Source organism: Anser brachyrhynchus (genome assembly GCF_964034855.1).
Source record: "Anser brachyrhynchus genome assembly, chromosome: 3".
NCBI classification, from domain to species: domain Eukaryota; kingdom Metazoa; phylum Chordata; class Aves; order Anseriformes; family Anatidae; genus Anser; species Anser brachyrhynchus.
In genome coordinates, this window is record NC_137696.1 from 26,877,594 (window position 1) to 26,900,021 (window position 22,428).

At 36.9% G+C, this 22,428-nt stretch overlaps 1 protein-coding gene across 10 annotated transcripts in view; it reads left to right on the forward strand.

Moving 5' to 3' along the window:
• MARK1 (microtubule affinity regulating kinase 1) overlaps positions 1-22,428 on the forward strand; it is a 58,306-nt gene that overhangs the window by 21,627 nt on the left and 14,251 nt on the right. For 7 of the 10 annotated variants that reach the window (XM_080584307.1, XM_080584306.1, XM_080584301.1 and 4 more), the window contains exons 2-12: positions 662-865; positions 1,538-1,591; positions 9,482-9,530; positions 10,641-10,706; positions 11,687-11,757; positions 12,800-12,856; positions 16,529-16,765; positions 16,856-16,975; positions 20,099-20,198; positions 20,775-20,887; positions 22,144-22,318. In XM_080584307.1, the coding sequence (XP_080440433.1) occupies positions 662-865; positions 1,538-1,591; positions 9,482-9,530; positions 10,641-10,706; positions 11,687-11,757; positions 12,800-12,856; positions 16,529-16,765; positions 16,856-16,975; positions 20,099-20,198; positions 20,775-20,887; positions 22,144-22,318 (1,246 nt within the window). The remainder of the gene's footprint in view (positions 1-661; positions 866-1,537; positions 1,592-9,481; positions 9,531-10,640; positions 10,707-11,686; positions 11,758-12,799; positions 12,857-16,528; positions 16,766-16,855; positions 16,976-20,098; positions 20,199-20,774; positions 20,888-22,143; positions 22,319-22,428) is intronic. The other 3 variants (XM_080584304.1, XM_080584305.1, XM_080584309.1) reach the window with 1 other exon arrangement.

A 22,428-nucleotide genomic window follows, 5' to 3' on the forward strand; every position in this document is an offset into this window, starting at 1 on the left:
TCTTGTTTTAAAAATAACATCCTTTTAGTTCTTCAGACTTCTGAGGTTTAAAGTATATTTATGAGCTTTATGGAGGCTTGTTTTGATAATTTGTGACTTTTTAACTAAATACGTACTGTTAATGACTTGACTAAGAAATCCTACGGCTTACAGAAAGATGCAAACAGGTTTTGGGAGCAAAGCTTGCTTGAAAAATGCATATTTTCTCATACTGTTACTTGAGATGAAGGAAGTTGGGGAAAAAAATGAGTGAAATCTTGTTTCCAGGCATGCCAAAATACAATGTTTTTGGTATTATGTATTTATAAAAGATTAAATTTGGTTATGATTGTACAAATATATCTGCAACAGTAGTGTGTAGTTTGGCATAGTTTCATATTAGAAAAAAAATCTGTAATGGCTTAATGATTAGCGCGTAGATGTCTGCAGTCTTACTTCTGGAGCTAGTAAAATCTTTCTGCAGACCTTTTTCTTGAGACATGCATCAAACTCCGTGTAAAGGCAGCATGCTCCGCTTAGACTACAATCTAAAATCATCACTTATACTTGTGAAAAGTAAATAAATTACTCCTCTCCACGCTTCCTTTGATTTTAGTCTATTCAGCTGCAACAGTCTAAAATCCAAGTAAGTTAATTACTAAATATTTTATTTGCCTTACAGCATACCTCTGTGGATGGATACACTGAACCACATGTCCAGCCTATCAAGTCAAGTAGCAGACAGAACATCCCCCGATGTAGAAACTCAATTACATCTACCAATGAAGAGCATCCTCACATTGGAAACTATCGCTTACTGAAAACAATAGGAAAAGGAAATTTTGCCAAAGTGAAACTGGCAAGGCATGTTCTTACTGGAAGAGAGGTAAGCCTTTGCAAATACTAAGATAATAAAAAGGCTGACATAATATTTTATATTCTCTTTGGTTATCTTTATAACAAGTATCTCTGCGCTTGTTTTACCTTTCTCTTCTGAATATGAAAAGCCCAATTTCTGTCATCACAAAGGAAGACGCAGAAAGGCTGTTGCAGGCTGTATGAAAAATTATCCGATATGCCTAAACTTTTTCTCCTAACCATGCTCCTCTTTTGAAAATGTAAATTCTTGGAGAAGAGATGAGAAAAAGGTTGCCAATCAGAGAGGGTATTTTAGGTCTGGGAGGAGGTCCATTTCATATCTCTATTTCCAAAGCCAAACTTAGAGAAATTGATAGAGTACCTCCTGGTGCTTGGGAAGGGGGGTGGTTTTCCAGTGGACAAGGTAACATTGTTCTGTCCAAACACTGACAGAAGTGTAAAATGATTCCTTTGTGATACCATCCAGTGGCAAAGTCCTGAACTCCTGCTGGTAGATCCTGATAGGTGAGAAATTTTGCTTGCTGAAATGCGTAAAAGCAGACATACACTTACATGTGTCTTACAGGCACTTAAGACATATGTGTCTTAGGCACATATATGGCTTTGCTCATAGATTGTTGTTCAGATATTCTTTCTGAGATTAGTAATCCATGATTGCTGTTTTGTTTTTTTCCTCAAGGTTGCTGTGAAAATAATAGATAAAACCCAGCTAAACCCTACTAGTCTGCAAAAGGTAAGCAAACCATAATGTTTGAAACTCTGTAAACGGTTGAACTGTGATCTTTTATTTCCTTTGCAAAAATATTTGGTCCCTTTATCTTGCTAAACAAACATCTCTGTGTATCTGTGACCTTGGGGGACAGTGGTATCCTACTGTCTTCGCTATAATGTGCGTGTGTGATTTGTTTGCTGGCAGTTACTCTATATGGTTCTTAACTAAGCACTGCTTCTTTGCTCTTCCTTCTTCCTCCAGCTTTAGTTTTTGCTGACAATAAAGTTCATGTCTAATTATATACACAAATAACTTGTCTACATACTAAATCAAAATGAAATGCTATAAAGGACAGTGTTTTTCTTGGATTTTTCTTTAATGTAGTAATTGCTTTTTGTGGAGCTGTAAGAGTGCCAATTTCTGCAGCTTTAATGTTTTTTTTACCTTTGTCTTTGTTCTTTCAACTTTAATAAAATATTTGTTAACTTAAGGGACCTTAGACAATTACTTTCTGTGTATAGAATTGAAGAAATGGCTGAAGGTAATCAGAGCATTCTGATTGGGTTTGTTGCACTGTCAGTACCTGTAGATTGAAATTCAGAATCCCTTTATAGCCGTTGTGATGCTGTGATAAGTGTTTTACCAAAAACCTGGATTGTAATTTTGTTTGTTTGTTTGTATGATTTAACCATGCATATGTTTGGTTGTTGGCTGAAGCACGGAAACCTTGTATTGTCCTGCTGGAGGTTACTTGTTTACAAACAAAAATATACCTTTTTCTTTTTTTAAATACTTGACTCCTGTTTGTAGCTGTAGAATAAAAGAACAGTAAGCCTGAGCTTCTCTCTTATCTCTGGCTGCTGTTACATTTATTTTATTGTGTAGTTTTGGTTATGGGGAGTTATGAACAGCTTTGTTTTATCTTCCTTTTACTTTAATTTCTTTTAGCTCTTTAATTTGTTTACTTTAATTTCTCTTCCGTGGTATTTTTGTTTGCATGTGGGTTCTTGAGGATTTTTTTTTTAATTCAACCTGTTGTTCAGGGTCCATGCAAAAGCTTTGCTGTCCTTGAGTCCTGTCCTGTATTAAGCAAATCTCTTTGCTACTAACGAGCTGGTGGAGAGGGACCCGCTGAGGCTGTACTTGACAGAGCATATTGGGGAAATCCTGTGCTGCTTGTGTAGCTTGTTTCCTACATAGCCTGGAATTTATGCTGGGAGAGTTAGATGAGCTTGTCTCATTGTCCAGCAGTAAGAGGGTGAAAGACATACTTTCCCAGTGTATTTTAATTGAGTTGCCTTTTAGGGTTGGGTGGTTCATCAGCATGCTTTGAATTACTAATTCTGCTACTGTTTTGACATGTCATCTGTGTGTATATATGAAAAGTATAAGTTCTGTTCTATGAAGTCTCCAAGTTTCACAGTCCTTATATAAGGTTCAGGACAAAAATAAAAATATAAAAGCTTGTTTCTTTGTGCATTATATAGTGTCAGTGTAATGGGAATTTTCAGAATTTTATCATTGGGGTTGTACTGTGCATAAGTACTTTAAGCAGTCAGTTTTTCTTCAAGATATGTTAGAAATGGGGAATGGTGATGAGTACTGTAGTTTTAATAGGAACAGGCACTTTTCTAATGGGTATTTATAGAGGAATGCTGAAGTAAGTTACTAAGCAGGGTACAGAAGTACCACTCCTGAGTTTTTACTCACCTAAGGTAGCGGTTGAGACTACCATCTCTAGAACCTACAAGCTGATGAACTGTATGCAGGTCAGCAAAACTGGTAGGCCTTCAATAACTTGCTGACATGCATTATTAATCAGACATGACAAATACGTGGTGGTGTGTGGTTTTGTGAATGACCCCTGTGCCTTTCTATTTCCATTCACTGCAGTATAAGGGATACAGAGGGCAAGTAGGTTTCGCTTTAATAGTTGCTATTGACCTAGTTGGATAAAAGGAGTTGAAGCATCAGTTTCACATGTCCTGTTCTGTTATAAACAGGAATATTTGAGCATACAACCTCAGTTGCTGCAAGTGTCGTACAAGCTGGGTCTGTAGTTAGTCATGGATATGAAAGCAGAGAAAGTTTACGTTGTCCTTAGCCACTTTCTGATGTTATTTATGCTATATAGTATAGACAGGCTACTTTGCAGGCATAGTAGCTACTTGAACTTAAAACATCAGGTGTTAGCAGATGACAGAAGAAAGCTGTGAATCTTTCATTTGGCATCACTGGACATACAATGTGAAAATTTGTCTTAAACTATAATATAGTTCCATCTTCAGGACCTCTCCCTCATTAAATAGATAAACAATGTTGAATTACGGGCACTGTCTTTTATTTTGTTTTCTAGTTGTGTGGTTCCCATCTTACTCCATGAGCACCTGGTTAAGAGACAGAACTGTTCTTTTTTTTGGTAGACTTTTGTCCTGATAGTAGTGTATTGTACTGACAGAGCTTTTTCCACTGTCACGATGGTAATTTTTTCCCAAATATAAGAAATAACTCTTCTACTTTCTGCATGTCTACTACATAAAGGTGTCTTCTTGTATTTACTTCACTGATGATGTTTCTGAAATAGCATTGTGCTGCTCTTATGCAAAAGCACTGATGAAACAGAAGATGCTCTTTTTCCTAATAGGTTTGATTACTGAGTGACATTTCCAGGTTTTCCCTTTTCAGGGTGGTCGGCGGGGCTTTTTTTTACTCACCAAGCATATCTTAGGCCTAGAACTTAGGTTGTGTTATTATTAAAACTAGAACAAAAGTGGTAGCAGTGGAACAATTTCAATGTTTTACCTATTCAAAGCTCTGCGTTGTGTTGGTTGGTTTTTTTTTGCGTTTGCAACATCCCTTCTCAGTAGTTAATTAGGGACTAGATTGACTCAATTAAGATTTTTAGTGTTTTTTTAGTGACTTACGGTAATAAATCTTAAATGTAGATGTCAACCTTACAGCAAGCAGATGTGGTAGCAATAGCATGACAGAAGATCTTTTGTATTTTCTGCAGCCTGTGCCCTGAAAAATGAAACTGCAAAAGCAGGAGTCAAATTTTCAGGCCTTCTGCCTTTTCCACAGGTACCGGTACTACAAATTGAGTTTGATGTTGGCTGTCCTCTTCTATAAGTAAAGCCATTGAGGCTATAACTCGTTTGCAACAAGGAGACACTTGTTTGAGAGCTTTTTTAATGGTAACACTCTAAGACTGAAGAGCAGTCTTATACATGCGTGGCAAGCAGGGGAAAGGGAAGTCAGAAAGCACTCTCACCTTTTGAGACAGCAGTATGCTGGTGCTCAAGAAAATCTGGTTATGCTTGAATTCTGAAACAGCTTTTTTCTTTTTTTTTTTTTAACAGTAAAATAGATCATTATATAATCCTGTAACTCAGTTTATAAGTGAAAGGAGAGCCAATTCCATTATTTTGTCCAAATTTCTGTAAAATTAACAAATGTAGCTTTGTAGAAAATAATTGTGGTCTGTTTTTTTAATACATCTCTTCCTTTGCATATACAAGAATGCTAGGTATTAACTGAGGGGTGTGGTGGCTGTTGTTCAAAGATGTATCTGTTTGTAAATACATCATTATTGACGTAAGTAATGCTAATGACCAACATACTTCTGCAAGGGGAAGGTGAGAAAAATACAAGATTATACTCCATGGAGCATTAATTTGGGATAAGAGTTGCAATATAAATTAATTTACCCTAATACCTGTAGACTGTTTACAGTCTTATTCAAGTGTTATCTGTTGTTCAAAGGTTTTCTAGGTTGTTTACTTCTTGGGAGAGAAAGCTGGAGGGTGGAGGAGTACGTGTTGGCATTTCCTTAGTTTGTATAAATGTTCATTTATACTGGACCACATCGAATCCTGAATATACACCAGGAATGTAGAGAACAGGGTTGTTTGTGTTTTTTTGCATGATTTCCATCACAATCCCCTCTGCTTTTTTGAATATCTGTATTCAAATAAGGTTTCCTACTCTTCCAACTTCTTGAGACACCTTCCCACGTCCACTTGGGTCGTATGGGCCAGGAGCTACGCAAGCTGTAGCGTGGCTGTTTGTTGTCCTTTGTGTAGTACTCTTCCCTTATTTCAGTTGTTTGTCCTGGTTGGAAGGTATCTGGCAGGCCAAGCAGCTTTAACAAAGCCGTGTGGCTTAGTTATCTGTCAGTATTGCAGAATACATGCATTACCTGTGCTGAATTTACAAGATGCCTATACCTCAGTTACTTCAGATGAAGGTCTGAAAATGTCAATTTCTTCAGCAAGAACTGCACCAGGTAAACAACTGCTGGACATTTGTCAAGAAGCCAGTGTTAACAACTGCAAAACACAAGCTCTGAAGAGAAATGCAGATCTTCCCATGTAGAAGGCAATCTTAGGTTCTGTGGTTTCAGTAGTGGACAGTCGTTTAGGTGGGGAGTCTTATGAGAAGTACAACCACCAAGGTGTTTTTCATCTTTTCTCAGAACAAGGAATTTAGTTATTAGATACCTGCAGATAGGTTCCAAGATTAGAATTGCGTATTTCAAATAATATATGTTTTCAATTTTATCAGTGATGTAACTCATGTTTCCTATCAATTCTCATAAAGAAATGTAAAGCATTTCTAGCTTCACTCTATAGGACTCTGCCTGTAATACTACAAATGACTTACATTCTAGTGAAACTGTCCTAGTTCACAAGATTTCTTTTCCTTTTGACTACTCAGTAGCTGCCAATTTGACTCATATTATTTTTTTTTTCTAACTAGTTATATTATTTTCTTAACTAAGTTTTTCACAGTATAACTGTGACCAGAAAGAATGAATGGATGCAGGTAGCTAGAGCCATGCACAGAAGATGATGTCAAGTTGTTGGTCAGAGAGATAAGCAGTGGTTTTGTTTCAACAGCAGGTCAACCTTTCCCAGTTTTTTTTTTCAGCCATAAAAAAAAGTGTTTTTGAGGTAGCTTTATCAATATCAGCAGCAAAGTGAGGCAGAAGAACATCAGAAACTGTTACCCACAAGTTTGAAAACTTGTCCTTTTCTGTTGTGTGCAGGCAGGCCCTAGTTTTGGCCAGGTCAGCGTGGTGCAATGGGGAATATGATTATAGGGAAAAGTCATGAAAATATTTGAAAATAAATAGTTTAACAAAAGGGAAGTTAGTTGCATGTGCACCAAGAGGATTAGTATGCAAGTACCATATTGGGAAAATGTCTGTGTAGCTGCAGTGGGCTGTATACAAAAGCAGGACAGAATTTCCTGAGCCTAAGAAAATGTCAGTAACTGAGACACCATCATTTCCCATGGGACATGGAAATCTCATGGTCACTAGATTACCCTTTTTCAATTCTTACTCTGCTGATTTCTCACTTTACCTGCTTTCATACATTTGTAGGGTAGCAGACGTTATCTCAACTGTAAAATAAAATATCCAGTTTCTATTCAGCTTGTGCTTGGCCTAATTTGTGTGAATGAGTATCATCCAAGATAATTTCTGCTGTTTCAATCTCATCTAGTTATTGCTCTAAGTATGCACACACATCTCAACCAGCAGGGGAAATGCTTTTGAGTCACAAAAACAACAACAACAAACCCACCCAGAACTGCCCTCCCTGCCAAAACCCGCCTCAGAGACATTCTCCAAGAAGGCAGTACCCAAATTCACCTTATGAGTTCATTCAGTTCATTTAGAATTTGCCTTAGAACAGCTCATTGCTTTTAAAAGGATTGAAACTATACTATGTGTTGTTGATGACTACCAGGCCTGTGTACCAGCTTTGATATGAGAACATACACGTTAGTTTTCTGAAAAATGTCTGTTCCACAGGAGATCTAATGCAAGAAGTTGGGGGTGGTGGTGGTGGTGAATCTGTTGGCGTTTGTATGGAATAAACCTAGGCCCATACTTGGGGTCTTGGTGATGTCTTCTAATCAGAACCTGAGCAAGTCATTGTTTCATATAACAGAGTGTATGCATCAAGCTACTGGTCAGTAATGTTCTGTATTGAGGAAAACAGACTTTTATGTCCATTTCCTTTCTGGATGAAAAAATTACATACGTAGAATGAAAGCTGTTGTCACTATGAATTTGATTTGAATCTTAAACCAATTAGTAAACTTTTAAATCTGGTGAAAGTATTGAATAGAATAATTCCATGGAAAATTGTGTTTCTTAATGGTGTTTTTTCTAGATTTGAAATTATTATAGAAATTTAATATTTTAATCCTACTTATGAAGATGTGTTCATTGCTATAACTTTGATACCAACCGTAGCACCGTTAAGTTGTGAAATACTTTTTCCAGTCTTCTGGCAGGAATTGCAATTTTGCATATATCTGCTTAGTATTTCTTCTTAAGCTGTCGTGTTGTGCAGTCCATTGGTTTAGAGTTGTTTAGCTTCTGATGAATTTATTTACCTGAGGAACCTTTTCATTTTTTGTGCAACAAATTCAAGTACTTAAAAAAACAAACAAACAAAAATGCTTAAAGAGCAGCCTGATGTGATGCTTTTTAACCAGCTTTGTGAACAAACAAGAATATTTGCCGAGGTTCATTCTAGTGCATTGCATTACATTTTGAACACGAGTGAACTGCATCATATTGCTCGTGTTGTCCCAGAGGAATGCCTTTGTAGGCATTACAATATACAAACTAAAATGCTACTCTTTCAGGAGGGGTTCGGTCTCCAGCTTGCATCATTGTGCCCTTTTGCAAAGGTAGCATCTGAATCAACGAAACTAATCTTGAAACAGAGAGGTGTCCTCTGAGACGTCAGACGAGCATAACAGCCACAGCACGCTTCTCTGTCGAGCCAAGTTTCTGTGTAAGAAGGACTGTAGTGCTAATATGTTTGCAAAATAGCTAAATGTTATGCTGAAGACAGTGAGCTTTTGTCCCTGCATTTCAGCATCCTACTGGGATTAGAGAGTGTGCAGCATAGTGAATAACTTGGACACTGGGGATATGCTGAAGTTCGCTGAAGTAAAACAGTGCAGAGTTGCCAGTGTTTACAGCTTCAAGTACAGGGTAGCAGAACTATCTTGTTGCTTTCGGGTTGCTTCTGTCTGTCTTCCCTTTGAGCCACTCGGTTAGTCTTGCTTCGCTTCTTCTTTAATTGGTAAAACCAAACTCAAAAATGCTAAAAATGCAAGAGCAGAAACCTCTTAATGCTCTATCTTCTTTCTGGTCTTAAATGTATATATTTAGGGCTATAAATTTTTTCCGGTTGTTTTTAATTATGTGACTCAGGATCATCAAGCAGACCTCCAATAAAAAACCTTCCAGCCTTGGCAGGAAAGAGAGGGGACATTGTTGTCTGTGACCCAGTGTAGGGTCGGGCACTTGTGAGGAAAGGAAATTTGGTCACCTCACCTCTGGAGCGTAAGGACTGGGATGTCAGGGTTCCTGGTCTATAATTCTGTTGTAACATTGGTGTGTGAGACTTTGTAGTAGTAGTAGTAGTACACCTTGTGCGTGCACCCACACTTATGTATGTACTCAGAGTAGTTAACTGAGCTTGCCAGGAACCAAAATAACTGATTTTGCACCGATTGTTTTTGGTCAATGGAAACTCTAAAAATTGTTACTCCAGACAGGGCTATAAAATTTATCTGTGTCTGTGTAAAGCTTAAAAATTAGTGTGGCTTTGGTATAGATTTGGTAGTAATTTACGGTCCTAGCTATTACTGGTTGTTATATAATTTACAATATGTGGATTTCATTTTCTGGACTTCAGTGCATTATATTTATGTACCCATAGAAATAGAACATTTTATGCTAATGTTAATCCCTATGGTTTATGCTGTTTCTATTTAACATATGGAACATATGGTTTATGCTGTTCCTTATAAAATTGCTTATCTTGAGTAACTTTTCCCTAATAAACTCACTTTAAGAATGTTGTCTTGCTTCCTTAACAGTTGTTTCGAGAAGTACGAATAATGAAGATACTGAATCATCCCAATATTGGTAGGAGTCCTGCATTTCTGCAAACTTTTTTATTCTTATGCTGTTTATACTTTACTCTTTTGGCTTTATTTTGAGTATACTTCACAGCTATGCTTTTTTTTTTTCCCTTAAAGTTTTTTGAGATAATAGGACAGTAAGTGTTCGTTGCCTTACCTACCTCATTGCCCCTGCTTGAAATAAGAGTTTTGGTGTGAGGAGATAAATTGTTCAGTCAAGGAAGACAGCATCACTGAGCACTCTGGTCCACTGAGGGCCCAAATTTTCCGCTCTTTACACTGAAATCACGAGTTCCCTAGGTGAAACAAGCAAGACTCCACTATTTCAGCCTAGGAAAGACTCCTACCGCCTGATATTTCCAGAAAATTAGAATTGCCAAGTATGTAATTTTCCCTTTCTGCTTTAGTTCTTTCACCTGCCCCACAGCCTCAGGGCCTTACTTTGTGATGACAATTCTTCTGGCTGAGGAGGGCTGGACAGTCTTGTTCCAGAGACACTTAATGCTCCTGAATCGGCCAGAGGGCTTGTTGCATACAAGGTATGGACAAGGCATACAAGTTCCTACATGCTAGGCACTCCCCTTTCATCCCTTGAATCGTTTGTTGCTTTTCCAGCATTCTCAGCTTCTGCTGGTTTTTGTGTTTTCGTGGGGGGTGGTGATGAGGTTGTGTTTGTTTTAAAAGAGTGGTTACTGGCTGGCATCTGAGGAGAGTCTGTCAGACTCCTAACAGTTCTGGTACCTATTCAGCTTTTAGTTGGTCAGCATCTCAAGTTTCTAACTGGGAGCAGTTTACTAGTGGAACAGGGAAGGCTTGTATGATCTTGCAGAAGTCTGTCAAATTAAGCACTAATTCCAGCATGAACTTGTTTGTATAGTGTGCATAAACTTCTGAGGAAATTGTAAATTAATATGCTTTATTATCAACCCTGAAATTAATTTTGCTTTTTTTCCCCCTCAAAAGAATGCTAACCTAAAGGATATAAAGTTTTCTTACAGTGCAGTGTTCTCACTGACAATAAATTATACTCACTTCATGAATAAGGCTTTTTTTTTTGTTTGCATTGTGCATTTGCTCCCTGCTGCAATCTCTCTCTCATTCATTTTTCTTGCAGTAAAATTATTTGAAGTTATTGAAACAGAAAAGACATTGTATTTGGTAATGGAATATGCCAGTGGGGGTAAGTGGATTCTTAATTCTGCTTTAAGGATAAACTGAAATACAGAAAGCCATGCCGGTTGCATGCCTAGGAACAATTTAAGGATTTTATGATTAATGGGCTATTCCAGTTTGCCCTTCACAACGATCCTAGCAGACCTCCCAGGGCAAAATCTTTTTTGCTTGCATAATGTTCTGTAAAGTAGCCTGTTAGTTTCATGCTGAAGGGTAGTTACTGATCTGAGGTTTACTGCAGAAAACTTGGTGCCTATTCTGGGTGAAAACTTGACTTGGTACTTATCTGCTATATTTAGGCAAGCACTAGTCCTCATTTTACCTTGAAAATGCATGCTGAAGCTCTTGGAGAGGCAGGTCCAGGGGATGGAAATAAGGAACAAGAGAAAAGGATCATGAAGAGCATGATGGACAGTGGGTGCATGCTTGGGAAGCTGCTTATCATCTGAATGGGAATTGTTTGAATGGGCAGAGGGAGTCTAGCACAAGGCTAGCGACCTTAGGAAAGTCTGTTGGTCATATAGTGCAAAGATGGGGATCTGAAAGGAATTTGAGCAGCTTTGTTAGAAAGAGAACAATGAGGAAGAAAAAAGGAAGTAATACATACACTGTTAAGTGAGATGGCTAGAGATAAGTGAAACGAATCTGGTGTATAAGAAGTGGTTTGTTTCCTAGCCTGTTTTATATCTGACAAATATTTTTCATGATCACTTTTTTTCTGTTTTGCAGTGTTTTTGAAATAAATTCATTTGAAAAGTTGAGGAAGTCTTAGTATGAAAGTTTCAATTTTTGTGTTTCTTAATTTATACATGTCTGAAAAAAGGCAAATAAATGCAAGCAGTAAAAAGGATTTTTTTCCTGGCTGCTTCCATTTCTCTCCTCTCTGGAAAAGGGGAGGGTTTGTTTTCAAGCATTGCTTGATTGTGCTTGACAGTCAAAAATAAAACCTGGGCGCTAGAACTGATGTTTTATCCTTCCCATGTTTAGGAGAAGTGTTTGACTACTTAGTTGCACATGGAAGAATGAAAGAGAAAGAGGCTCGTGCAAAATTCAGGCAGGTATGAAATTAACATTCACTCTTTCTTTTGTTTCTATTTATGGTATTTTTAGATAGACTTGAGTGTGTGCATACTTCTTTTGCTTAAAAAGAAGTTCATTGTTGTGGTAATGTTTATTAAAGCTGGAGTGGAAAAAATCCCTGAAGAGAAAAAATATCTGCTTCCTACGTAGTATCTAAAAATAGTGATAGACTGCTTTACATTCTTTTTAGTGGATGTTCCTAGGAGCCACATTTTTTTTTATTGTGACTCACTTGAGGCTTTAATTCTTTTCTGAATATTTTAGTATTTAACAAACATTTTATCTAGAGGCGTTGATATTATTGCGTGTATATTGCTGTATTATGTCACATTGTTTTGTATGACGGATATTCCATAACAGGTTTTTAGGTCCTTACTTCCAAACATTCTCATCCTAATCTTTTTCTTGGACTGTTTTTAGTGTTTAAAACACTTTCTGTGAAAAGCTTTAAGAAAGAAATAAACAAAATTTAGTATTTTTCAGAATTAAGGTGTATGGTTTACATGTAAAGAATCTGCTTTTAACTTGCTGTTTCATACTTGTTTATATTTATATATATGTGTGTGTATATATATATATATATATGCAAAAGATATGTATGAAAATGTGTAACAAACTATTCTGCTAACAATTTAATGCACAGGTATGCTGCTAATATTTTGGAGTATAAAATATAAGGTGGAATATACAGCTGTTGTTTTTTTTTTGAAAAAAAGAATTTTGATTTCCCTTTATAGCTATCGGTATGGGGTGATCATTGTTTAAAATAGATGTTTCCCTTGTTAACTTGAGGAGTATATATAGAACTTTTTAATAACAAAATGAGCTGCTCTTAGGGATTTTCCAGTCTTAATATTTGAACTGTAAAGAAACTTACACGAATATTTACTAAAATGAAAGCTGTATGTATTAACTTTATTATGTTTTGCTGAATCGTATCAGGAGCTAAAATTACTTGCTGATACCTGAAAACTTATGCTGAGGTTGAGCTAATATATTTCACTGATCGTCTTGTTTCAGATTGTATCTGCTGTGCAGTACTGTCACCAGAAATGCATAGTTCATCGTGATCTTAAGGTAGGCTGTTATTCATTCTTCATTTTACTGATTGACAGTGTAGACTTAATTTCATCCTATATACTTCTCCTTGCCATAGACTCTGAACATGTGAATGTTCTATCGCTTGTTTGTTTTATTCCTGATTTTGTAAAGCACAAATGTAATGTAGCTTGCCTGCTGAAACAGGCAATACAAGAATAGAACATGTGTTACTTTCATCCCAGTTTTGGCTCTAGGAGAAAAACGTGTTCTCTGAAGTATTATATCTGTACGCCAGCAGGTATCTACACATTGAAGCTGCAGAATTTCAATGACAGCAGTCAACACCACTTAATTAAAATATTTTCAATTAAAAAATATATCGCAAGATATGTAGAACATACATTTCTTAGTGATTAATAAGAACTATATTAGGCTTTTAATTGATGTGAACTTCTGGTTTGTACTTTATTGTTTAATTCAGGCCAAAAAATAAATTGAAGGTAAACCAAAATTACTGCTACTGCATGTGCAACCTAAGCCTTTAGTCTGAAGTTGTCTTCATGCCAAACCTAGGTACTATAGGACTTGGACACAAGATCTTCACCCATTTAAAAGTTTGCTTGTACTCTTGCTTTAATGTCTCTATGTTTAAAAAGAAAACACTGGTATACACTAGTATAGGTTGTGGGTTTTTTTTTGTTAGTATATCTAAATAGTTGTGAAAAGCTGAGCTTGAGTTATTCCTAAGTTTTTATTTCCCCAGTATATTTTCTCTAACTTCCTTACAGTACACTGCAGTATGCTTTCAACCTCTTTCTTACAAATCTCTTGTTGAGCTGTCTTCTCCTGCATGTGCATATGGTGCTGGCTAATGCATCCCTTTCTGCTGAGTCCTCCTTTCCCGGGACGGTTATTATGCGGTGTTGGAGGTACTATTGAATGGCCAGTGCTCTTGAGTGAGAATGGAAGGAAAGGGACGGATCTTATTAAAAGTTTTTTTTTTTTTTAATTAATTAATTAAAAAGAAACAAACAAAAAACCACAAACTACTCTTCTTGCATGGGGGTTTGGCGTCTGCGAATGTTTTGTCAAGCTCTCTGGAGCTTGCTCCCACCACTGCTTTTGGGCTTTCTAGAAGACTGCACCTCGAGATGTGTTGGCTGAGCTGAAGAAGCCCCTTTCATTGGCGTTCTCTTACTACTTGTGACTGAGGGTGGGAGGGAGGAGCCGGCCATCTCCTCACCCTTATGTGGCACTTGCTTGTTCTGCCCAGCTATGTAACTAACTCTTGCTGTATTTATTTAGCATCCTGCATCTTTCTTTTTCTCATAGAGCCCGTTACAGCCTTCATCCTTCATTCATTTCTTAGTTGCACAGCATGCATACACTTCTCTGCATAGCTCACAAGAGTATAGAAAACTGCTCTGCAGTATTCACATGATATCCCTTTTACCATCTGTCCTAAGTGCTCTGCTGCTGTCTCCTTCCTTGTTGCAGAACAGGCAGGCAGGCTCCAAAATAATTTCTTTGTTTGCTTTTCACTCTCCGCTTTCTCTTGGATGGAGTTATGCTAGACTCATTTGAAAAGTTCAGCACTAGGTGTGATTAAGAGCTAGTCAGCCTAGCCAATGGAAAATACATTACCCAGAGTAAAAGGACTAAACGTATGGTTTTGAGGATGTGCTCTCACTTCCTCTCTCCTTTCCAAACATTGTGTGTCATCTCTGTCTCACTTAAAACTCTTTGCATGGAGCTGGAGAGAAGGAAGAAGCAACTTTAAAGTTCCTTGCATTCACATCTGCTTCTGTTGCTTTTCTCCAAGTTACAGGCGTGGCTGACCAATTTACTTCATTAGCACCATCAAGACTGAGGTCTAGCACCATACTGGAGATTTGATAAGCTTTTTTTGGTTAGAGAAAGGGTGAACTCTAAGAAATGTAAGCTACTTCAGACTAAAGTAGGAAGAAGCATAAGAAAATCTGCAATTTTGTCCAGCCTATTCCGGCAGAAGAGGAGTGCAAGGCCCCTTGCTACTTAACCTGTCTCCCTTCAATTTGTTTCTGTGATCCTGAACAGCTTGCGGAGAAAGTGCTATAACTGAACCCAGCTTTGCTCATACTGTGATGGACAAAGCTTATTGTGCCCTTTCAGTGTTAACGCTTTTGCTCTGAACATGTAACCAACAAGAGCATAGTCTTGTTATTTGGCATATTAATAAGGGTTCTTTTTGGTTGCTTGTTTTTGATGTTTTTGTTTAAGAAAGAAACCTAAAAGTGCAGGGTATTTGAGTAACAGAGTACTGTTGAACTAGGAGGGCTATTGTAATCGCAGAGCAGCTGCACTGACAGTAATGTTTTCACCACAAGGAAAATGAAGTCTTTGTGCAGTAATGTAGAAGGCTGTCAAATCTGGAAAATAGCTTTGTGGGTCTGTCTGCAGGCATATCAGCTGGAACCAGCTGAGATTACAGGTCATGAATTGGGAAAATAAAATATTTTTCAGGAAAGTTGGTTGGAATTTAGCCTTTTACAGGAATAAAATATAACCTGTTATGTTTCCCATCTATTGGCTTGATATGCTGGTAGTTGATTGTCTCCTTTTCTTTTTACTTTTAGCAAAGTAAGCAACAAATTGTCTGCTGCTTCGGTGATCCTAAACTAAGATATTTGCGGAATTTGTTTTCTTGTCTTTGTTTTGTTTGTTTGTTTTTCCCTTCTCTGAGTAGAAGGAAAGAACAGTTTTCCATCTGTTTCAAAGAGGGCTCAACTCTGAACACAGTAACCAATGAGAGACTTCTGTGTTTGCTATAAAGCTGATGTTTGGCAATTAAGGGAATCCTGTACTTTGGCTAATGTCTGTCCTCCTGTTGAAAGAGAAGGATTCTTGCACTTCTCAGTTACTGAGAAGTAATTGTGCTGTTGATATGTACATCTGGAGCCTGGACACGTCAGGAGCCTGGATACAGTTAGATGAATAAACATTATCCAGTTCTGCTGTGCACATTGCATTCTTGTATCTTAAGAAATGCACTTTATTCTTTTCCAGTAACATATTATTATTTCTCTAACCACACTCTTTTTATCTTCTGATGTTAAGTGTAAGATGCGGTTCACTGATTGTCCAGGTTCTTGAGTGATTGCATAGATGTATATGTGATGCATTCCATGCACGTGGTGGTTGCTGAACAGCCATTAATATTATGAGATGTATAATACATGCATTTTTCATATGCAACGTAATAGAGTATTAAATACCTTGGTGATGTTATTGCTGAAGCAAACGCTAGCAATAAAGGAGGGAGAATTTTTTTGGCACGGGATGCTAAGTTAGGGCATGTGGTGTGAAGTGTTTCATCTTGCAAGCAGAAGAGATCTGCTTTTAAAGTCTTAAATGCCTATTATCATCTATCCCACCAAAATGGAAGATATCTGGGATTCAGTATATGCTCCTTGGTGTCAGAAGTTGGCTTTCAAAAGCTGAAACTGCTGTTCTGAGATGTCTATATGCTTCAGTCTTAAGCTGAACAGTTCTATTTTCCTGGGTAAATATAGCCAATTTTCAGTCTTAGCCATGTATTAAGGAGGATTAGTTCCTTTCTTTCATTTTCTGTATCTTTCTTGCAGAAACGCTTTTGCATTTATTGATTAAATGATACACTGTAGTGTATTGATCATATACCTAGCTTGTCCTTTTTCATTTTCCTCTTAGGCAGAAAACCTTCTACTTGATGCAGATATGAACATTAAGATTGCAGACTTTGGCTTTAGTAATGAATTTACAGTTGGTAATAAACTGGACACATTTTGTGGAAGCCCGCCTTATGCTGCTCCTGAACTTTTCCAAGGAAAGAAATACGATGGTCCTGAAGTGGACGTGTGGAGCCTTGGGGTGATTTTGTACACACTAGTAAGCGGATCATTGCCATTTGATGGTCAGAATCTAAAGGTAGGGTTACAATGTGAAATCTTGACTTTTATTGTCTTTAAAATCTTCAATATCATTTGTAGGTTCATCTTTTAAAACTTTATTTTAAAGGAATTGAGGGAGCGAGTACTGAGGGGGAAGTACCGTATTCCGTTCTATATGTCCACAGACTGTGAAAATCTACTTAAGAAGCTACTAGTACTGAATCCAATAAAACGAGGCAGCTTGGAAGTAAGTAATTTCATCTTTAAGAAAAAAAGTTTTTGAGATTTAATAATGAGCAAAATGCAGTAATTGCTTAACATTTCTATATTTACTCATGATCGGTATTTCCTGTTTTAAGGGCTGAAAGTTTTATTTGTATTAACAAAACAAACAAACAAAAAAGAAACTTAGGAAACATCTCAGAAACAACACAGCTTGAATATAAAGGTGCCAGTTAAGGTGTCTAACCTTAATTACAGCTGACTAAAGACTGTCATTTAAGAGCATTTCAAAGTGCAAACTGCTCACACTTGTTTGGATCAGATAATAGACTCAAAATGTGGGGAAAACAGGACAAGATTGTAAATATCTTTATCTTTGAGGAATTTTTCAGAAACAGAAAAGCAGCACCCAGCCATACCATAGGCATTTTTGAAAATAACACCTACTTACCATAGAGATGAAAATAGAGCAGGAGATAAATAGAATGCTTTTAAAATAGTATTTGCATGAGTTAATCACCAGCGACCTTTGTTTCTTCTTTCTGTGTACAGTTGTGCAGCAGTGGATAGCGTTCCAGAGATTAAATCCCATTTAAGCAGCTTTATATTTGTTTTGGTGTGACTTCTGTTTCCTGGCATGGATGCTACCTACCTGTTCAAGGAAGCATACATTTACTGAGCTCTGTCTGCATGCAACTTGTTTGAAGCTGACACTGTTTTGTGACTTGATATAGTTTTAAATTGAAAATAATATGTATTGAAGAGAATAGAGTGGTGACTTCTGTTTGGATATTTATTAACTATGCTATACTTACTACCATCTAGAGGATGAAGTGATAAGAGTTAGGTCACTGCAAGATGGTGAATTTTTTTTTCCCCATGTTGTTTTTCAGTTTTAGGAAATAAATTTTCCTTTTCTCAAACTCTTCTCTGGACTTCTAGCTGTTTCCTTTCAGCTCTAATTTCACTTTCATTCTCGATATTATGGTGTCTTCCAATTCTTTTAAACTTCCCTTTTATCCCTGGAGAGAGGTGTTGCATAGCAGCCTTACAGGAAACTATAGTTGTCAGATTGTATAGAAGAGAGTAAGTAAATGTTATGTGGCTCAAGGGTGTCTGGAGTCAGCACTAAAAGTAGTGATGATAATTGTCAGTGATCAGTACACCAATGCGAGGGGAAAAAATATCAGAAACCTGTTTTAAATGAGTGTTCATGAAATCGCATTTGTTAAAGTAGAAAGATATGGTACGTGGTTTAGAAAGAAATGGCTATTCCTTCTGTATAAGCACTTCTAAAAATACATAGAATGAAAGTATATATTTATTTTAAACTTTTGAGATAAAACAGGCAAGATTTTTATTAGCCTTGAAAGTCAAGGGAATCTTCATCAATAACATCTAGTTGGATGCAATGCAGTTTGGGTTGATGATAGTCAGATCTTTAAATACCCTGACCAAGGCTGCTGTTCTGTAATCAGCTAACTAGAAGCCAAGCTGAATTTACGTAGATGTAATATTGATCCCAGAAATTTCCAAATGCTTGTAAGAACCTGTTTCAACAGTTGCACAATAACTCAGAGTGCCTGTGAAATCTTGTGTTTCAAAGACAGAAGATAGCAAGAAGATAATGTTTAAGAAATGTAAACCTAGAGTAGCTTACACCGAACTGTAGATCCATGTACCTGAGACATGAAATACAGTGAATGGAAATTGCTGGGTTTGCCTACTCAAGAAGGATGAAGAAAAGGAAGTAGGATTTGAGCAGTGTGATTTGTCATCCAAAAATCCCATTGTGCTTCACTCTAGATTCAATTAACAGTATTTAAAAACAAATAAAAATTGCAGATCGTGTAGTATTATTCTGGGAGTCTATCACGTTGCCACAAGGCTACAAATAAATAAGCAGAATCTATCGTCAAGTAAGCTCATGGTATATGTACCAGAAATGCAATATAGCAATAAGCATTCACAGTCCCTTCCCTCCAGCCCCTTCAAAAGCCCCCAAATCAGTTCTGTGGCAGAACTTTGAACAAATCTTTGTCTTCTTGTCAGCAAAATGCTAACTGGCTCTAGTACAAAGTTTTGTATTGTACTTGTAAGGATACAGCTATTTGGGTCTGTAATTTGGCAGCAGCACTGCATACAAAGAATTTGGTTATATCAGTGGAAAATTGAGTCTTTTGCTCTTTGTGAGAGATAACTTAATTCGGTGTTTGCAAGGCATATTTGGAGCCTGTGGGAAACTTGACTTGTTGGCACTTGTTTCTCTCTTCTGTCAGTCTGGTGAGTGATATTAGCATCCGTCCCTGAAGAGGCATGTATGCCTGTTGCTGTAAGAGGAAAATCGCTTTTAGCTGTTTTTTTTTTTTTTTTTTTTAAATGAATATGTCCTTAAGGAGAAATTGTAGTGGTGGTTAGGCGTTCCAGCTGCTCAATGTTGCAGGCATATGAAAGGTCCAGGCCACAGTAGGAAATTTTCCAAGGAATGCAGGAGAAATTTTTGAAGTAAATATCTGCATGGCATAGAGAGAGTTAAGAGGCATTTTCCCCTCCGGCTGAACTGTGAAAGTCTTTAGTTCAAGTGCAGTGAGAAGATGCATAAGAAAAACACGACCAGTTGGGACCAAGGTCTTGAAATGTATGACTCTGGGAAGCGTAGGCGTGCTTCTGAAATATTCCTTAGTTTCTAAAATCCCAAAACCTCATTTTGTTATTACTTGAAGAAATTATTTATTATGATACAGTTTGTATTGTAGTAACATCCAGAGACCTTAACCAAGATTAGGGCATAAGTGTGTCAGTCCCTAAACTAGCCAAGATTAAGAGACCAATGAAAGTGAAAGGAACAAAATGAAAAACTTGTATTTGTTGGAAGTGTAGTCTTCTCATAGTTTTTCTGATGTTTCAGCTGGTTGCTTCTGTTGTAAATGGTAAACAAACAGTATAGGGAATGAATTAATGGAAAAAAAAAAAAGAATGTGAAAGATCAAAGGAGAAACTGTAAGATGTTAAGGGGGAAAAGGTGGGAGGGAAAGAGCAACACTCAAATTATTATGAATTTCAAGTTATCTTATTTCCCTTCGGCTATCACAGATTTAATCAGGTACAGAAAATGGCATATTGAACTAATGCTTATTTCTTTACTTAGCAAATTATGAAGGATCGGTGGATGAATGTTGGCCACGAAGAAGAAGAATTAAAGCCATATACTGAGCCTGAACCAGACTTTAATGACACCAAGAGAATAGGTAAGACTTCTACAAGGATGTTACGCATGACTTACATAGGCAATTTTATCTTGTAAGTCAAGCTAAACTCTTACACAGAATTTCAGATACAAGCTCATCGTACAAGCAAAATATTTTCTTTTTATTTAAATGAGAAACTTTATTACAATGCCTCCCTTATAGCTACTCTTGTGACTGAGCTGACATGAATCTACACGCACAGGAAAGAACAAATAAGATTACAGAATTCAAAAGGCAAAAGGAAACAGGCTTTGTTATGAAGGCATCAATTTTTATCAGCCATGGTCAGAGAAAGATACTTTGGCGCTATAGCTGTCATGGTTTCTCTTTGCCAGTGCTTTATTTTTTGAATTACATTTAATAATGTTGAGATTTTTCAAGAAGCAGCAAAAAAAAAAAAAGGGGAGTTGTAGCCTTTTTGATTTTGCACAGCAAAAGGTGCTCAATGATTTGAATTTTAGTTACCTTTTACGTCATTAGTTTGTTGATTTTCATTTGTTTATTTTTAGTGTTCTTAAACCTGTCAGTAATCCCAAATGCTTAATTCTGCTAACGTCCCTAACTCTCTATTTCTAGACATTATGGTCACTATGGGTTTTTCAAGAGAAGAAATCCATGAATCTTTAGTAAACCAAAAGTACGATGAAGTCATGGCTACCTATTTGCTGCTGGGTAGAAAACCACCTGAAGTAAGTGCTACCTAATTTGCATCTTCTCTCTTGGCCTTAAAATCTGTCTGAATATTTGAATATTCTGATTGTCAATGATTTGATCAGCTATTGTGGAAAAATCTAAACGAAAATAGTAATTTGGAATTGGTAACTTTAGTAATGTGTTTACCTTGCTTTTAATATCATCTTGGATATCTAGTTAGTTCCCATATGAAGGAATAGTCTGAATATAGTGTCTTGGCATTTGCTTCTAAACATGTTGAACTGGTTTTTAAGAAAGCTAGCTGTTAATCTGGAGTGGTGTGACTTTTAAGTGCCGAGCCTTTCTGTTATGTCATAGTTTACAGTTAAAATCTGAAATAGTTAAGAATATTACTAAATCACTTATTTTTCTAAGTTGTGACATCCTTTTTTCTCAGAAATGTACTCATCCTTTCTCATTTACTTATTTAAAAAAAATACATATAGCAACAGTATATAATTTCATTATAGCAATTAATACATATGCGATGGAAAATCATTTGGCTTTTTGGAACGAGAGGTATCTGCAGATCTTTTGGGACCACAGGTATTTTCAAGAAATCCAAGCTGAGACCAAGGGTTTCTTTTTTGAAGGATTTTTTTCCTGCTGCTTCATTGACCTTCCTTCATTTCTAAGATAGTGTAGTTCTGATATGAGTACATTTTTCCCACAACATCTGTGAACCGGAATTCCCTTGTGATGGCAGAGCATGGGGAGAATAGGTCTAAAATGATTTTGACTTTAACTGTGTAGAAGAAGAGATTTCTTTTCCACTGCTCTTAAAATTTATGCTTCTTAGGTATCATCAAACCAGCGGCTGAGTTACGTATCTTATAAAGACATCTCAAAGGCTGTAAAGAATCCGTGAATCAATAACACTGGCTTTTTTAGACACTGTGACTCAGTCCTACAAATTCTCTTTAAACTTATAAAAAAAAAAAGGGGGGGGGGGGGGGAGAGGGCAGGGGGAGCAATACTTTGGCTTAAGTTTTAAAACGACACAATTTTTGCTGCTGTCAAGATTCTTCTAATTTTATTTTGACCATTTATTAACTTCTTCGCTTTAGATACGTTTTCTAAAATACATGAAACACTGAAGTGATAAAATTCATCTTGAAGAAAACTGAACTCCAAATACCATTTTAAAATTAAAAGATAACACTTGTGGTTGGAACTCTTTGCCTTATTATGCTGTAAAAGTACTGGTAATGATGAATTCTGTTTATGCTTTGGAAAAATGTTTTTGTTGCAGTTTGAAGGAGGTGATTCCCTCTCCAGCAGCAACTTGGGTCAAAGGTCTCGTCCTAGCAGTGACCTCAACAACAGTTCTGTGCAGTCTCCTGCTCACTTGAAGGTCCAACGGAGTATATCGACTAATCAGAAACAACGGCGGTTCAGTGATCATGGTGGGGATGACATTCCAACAAGTAAAGTAACATACACAATTTAAGTCTGAATGTGCAGTGTTTTGTGAACCTGGCAGGTCCACCACTCTGTGCATTTGTTGTGTTCTTGTCATGCTCCGCTGTGATGCTTT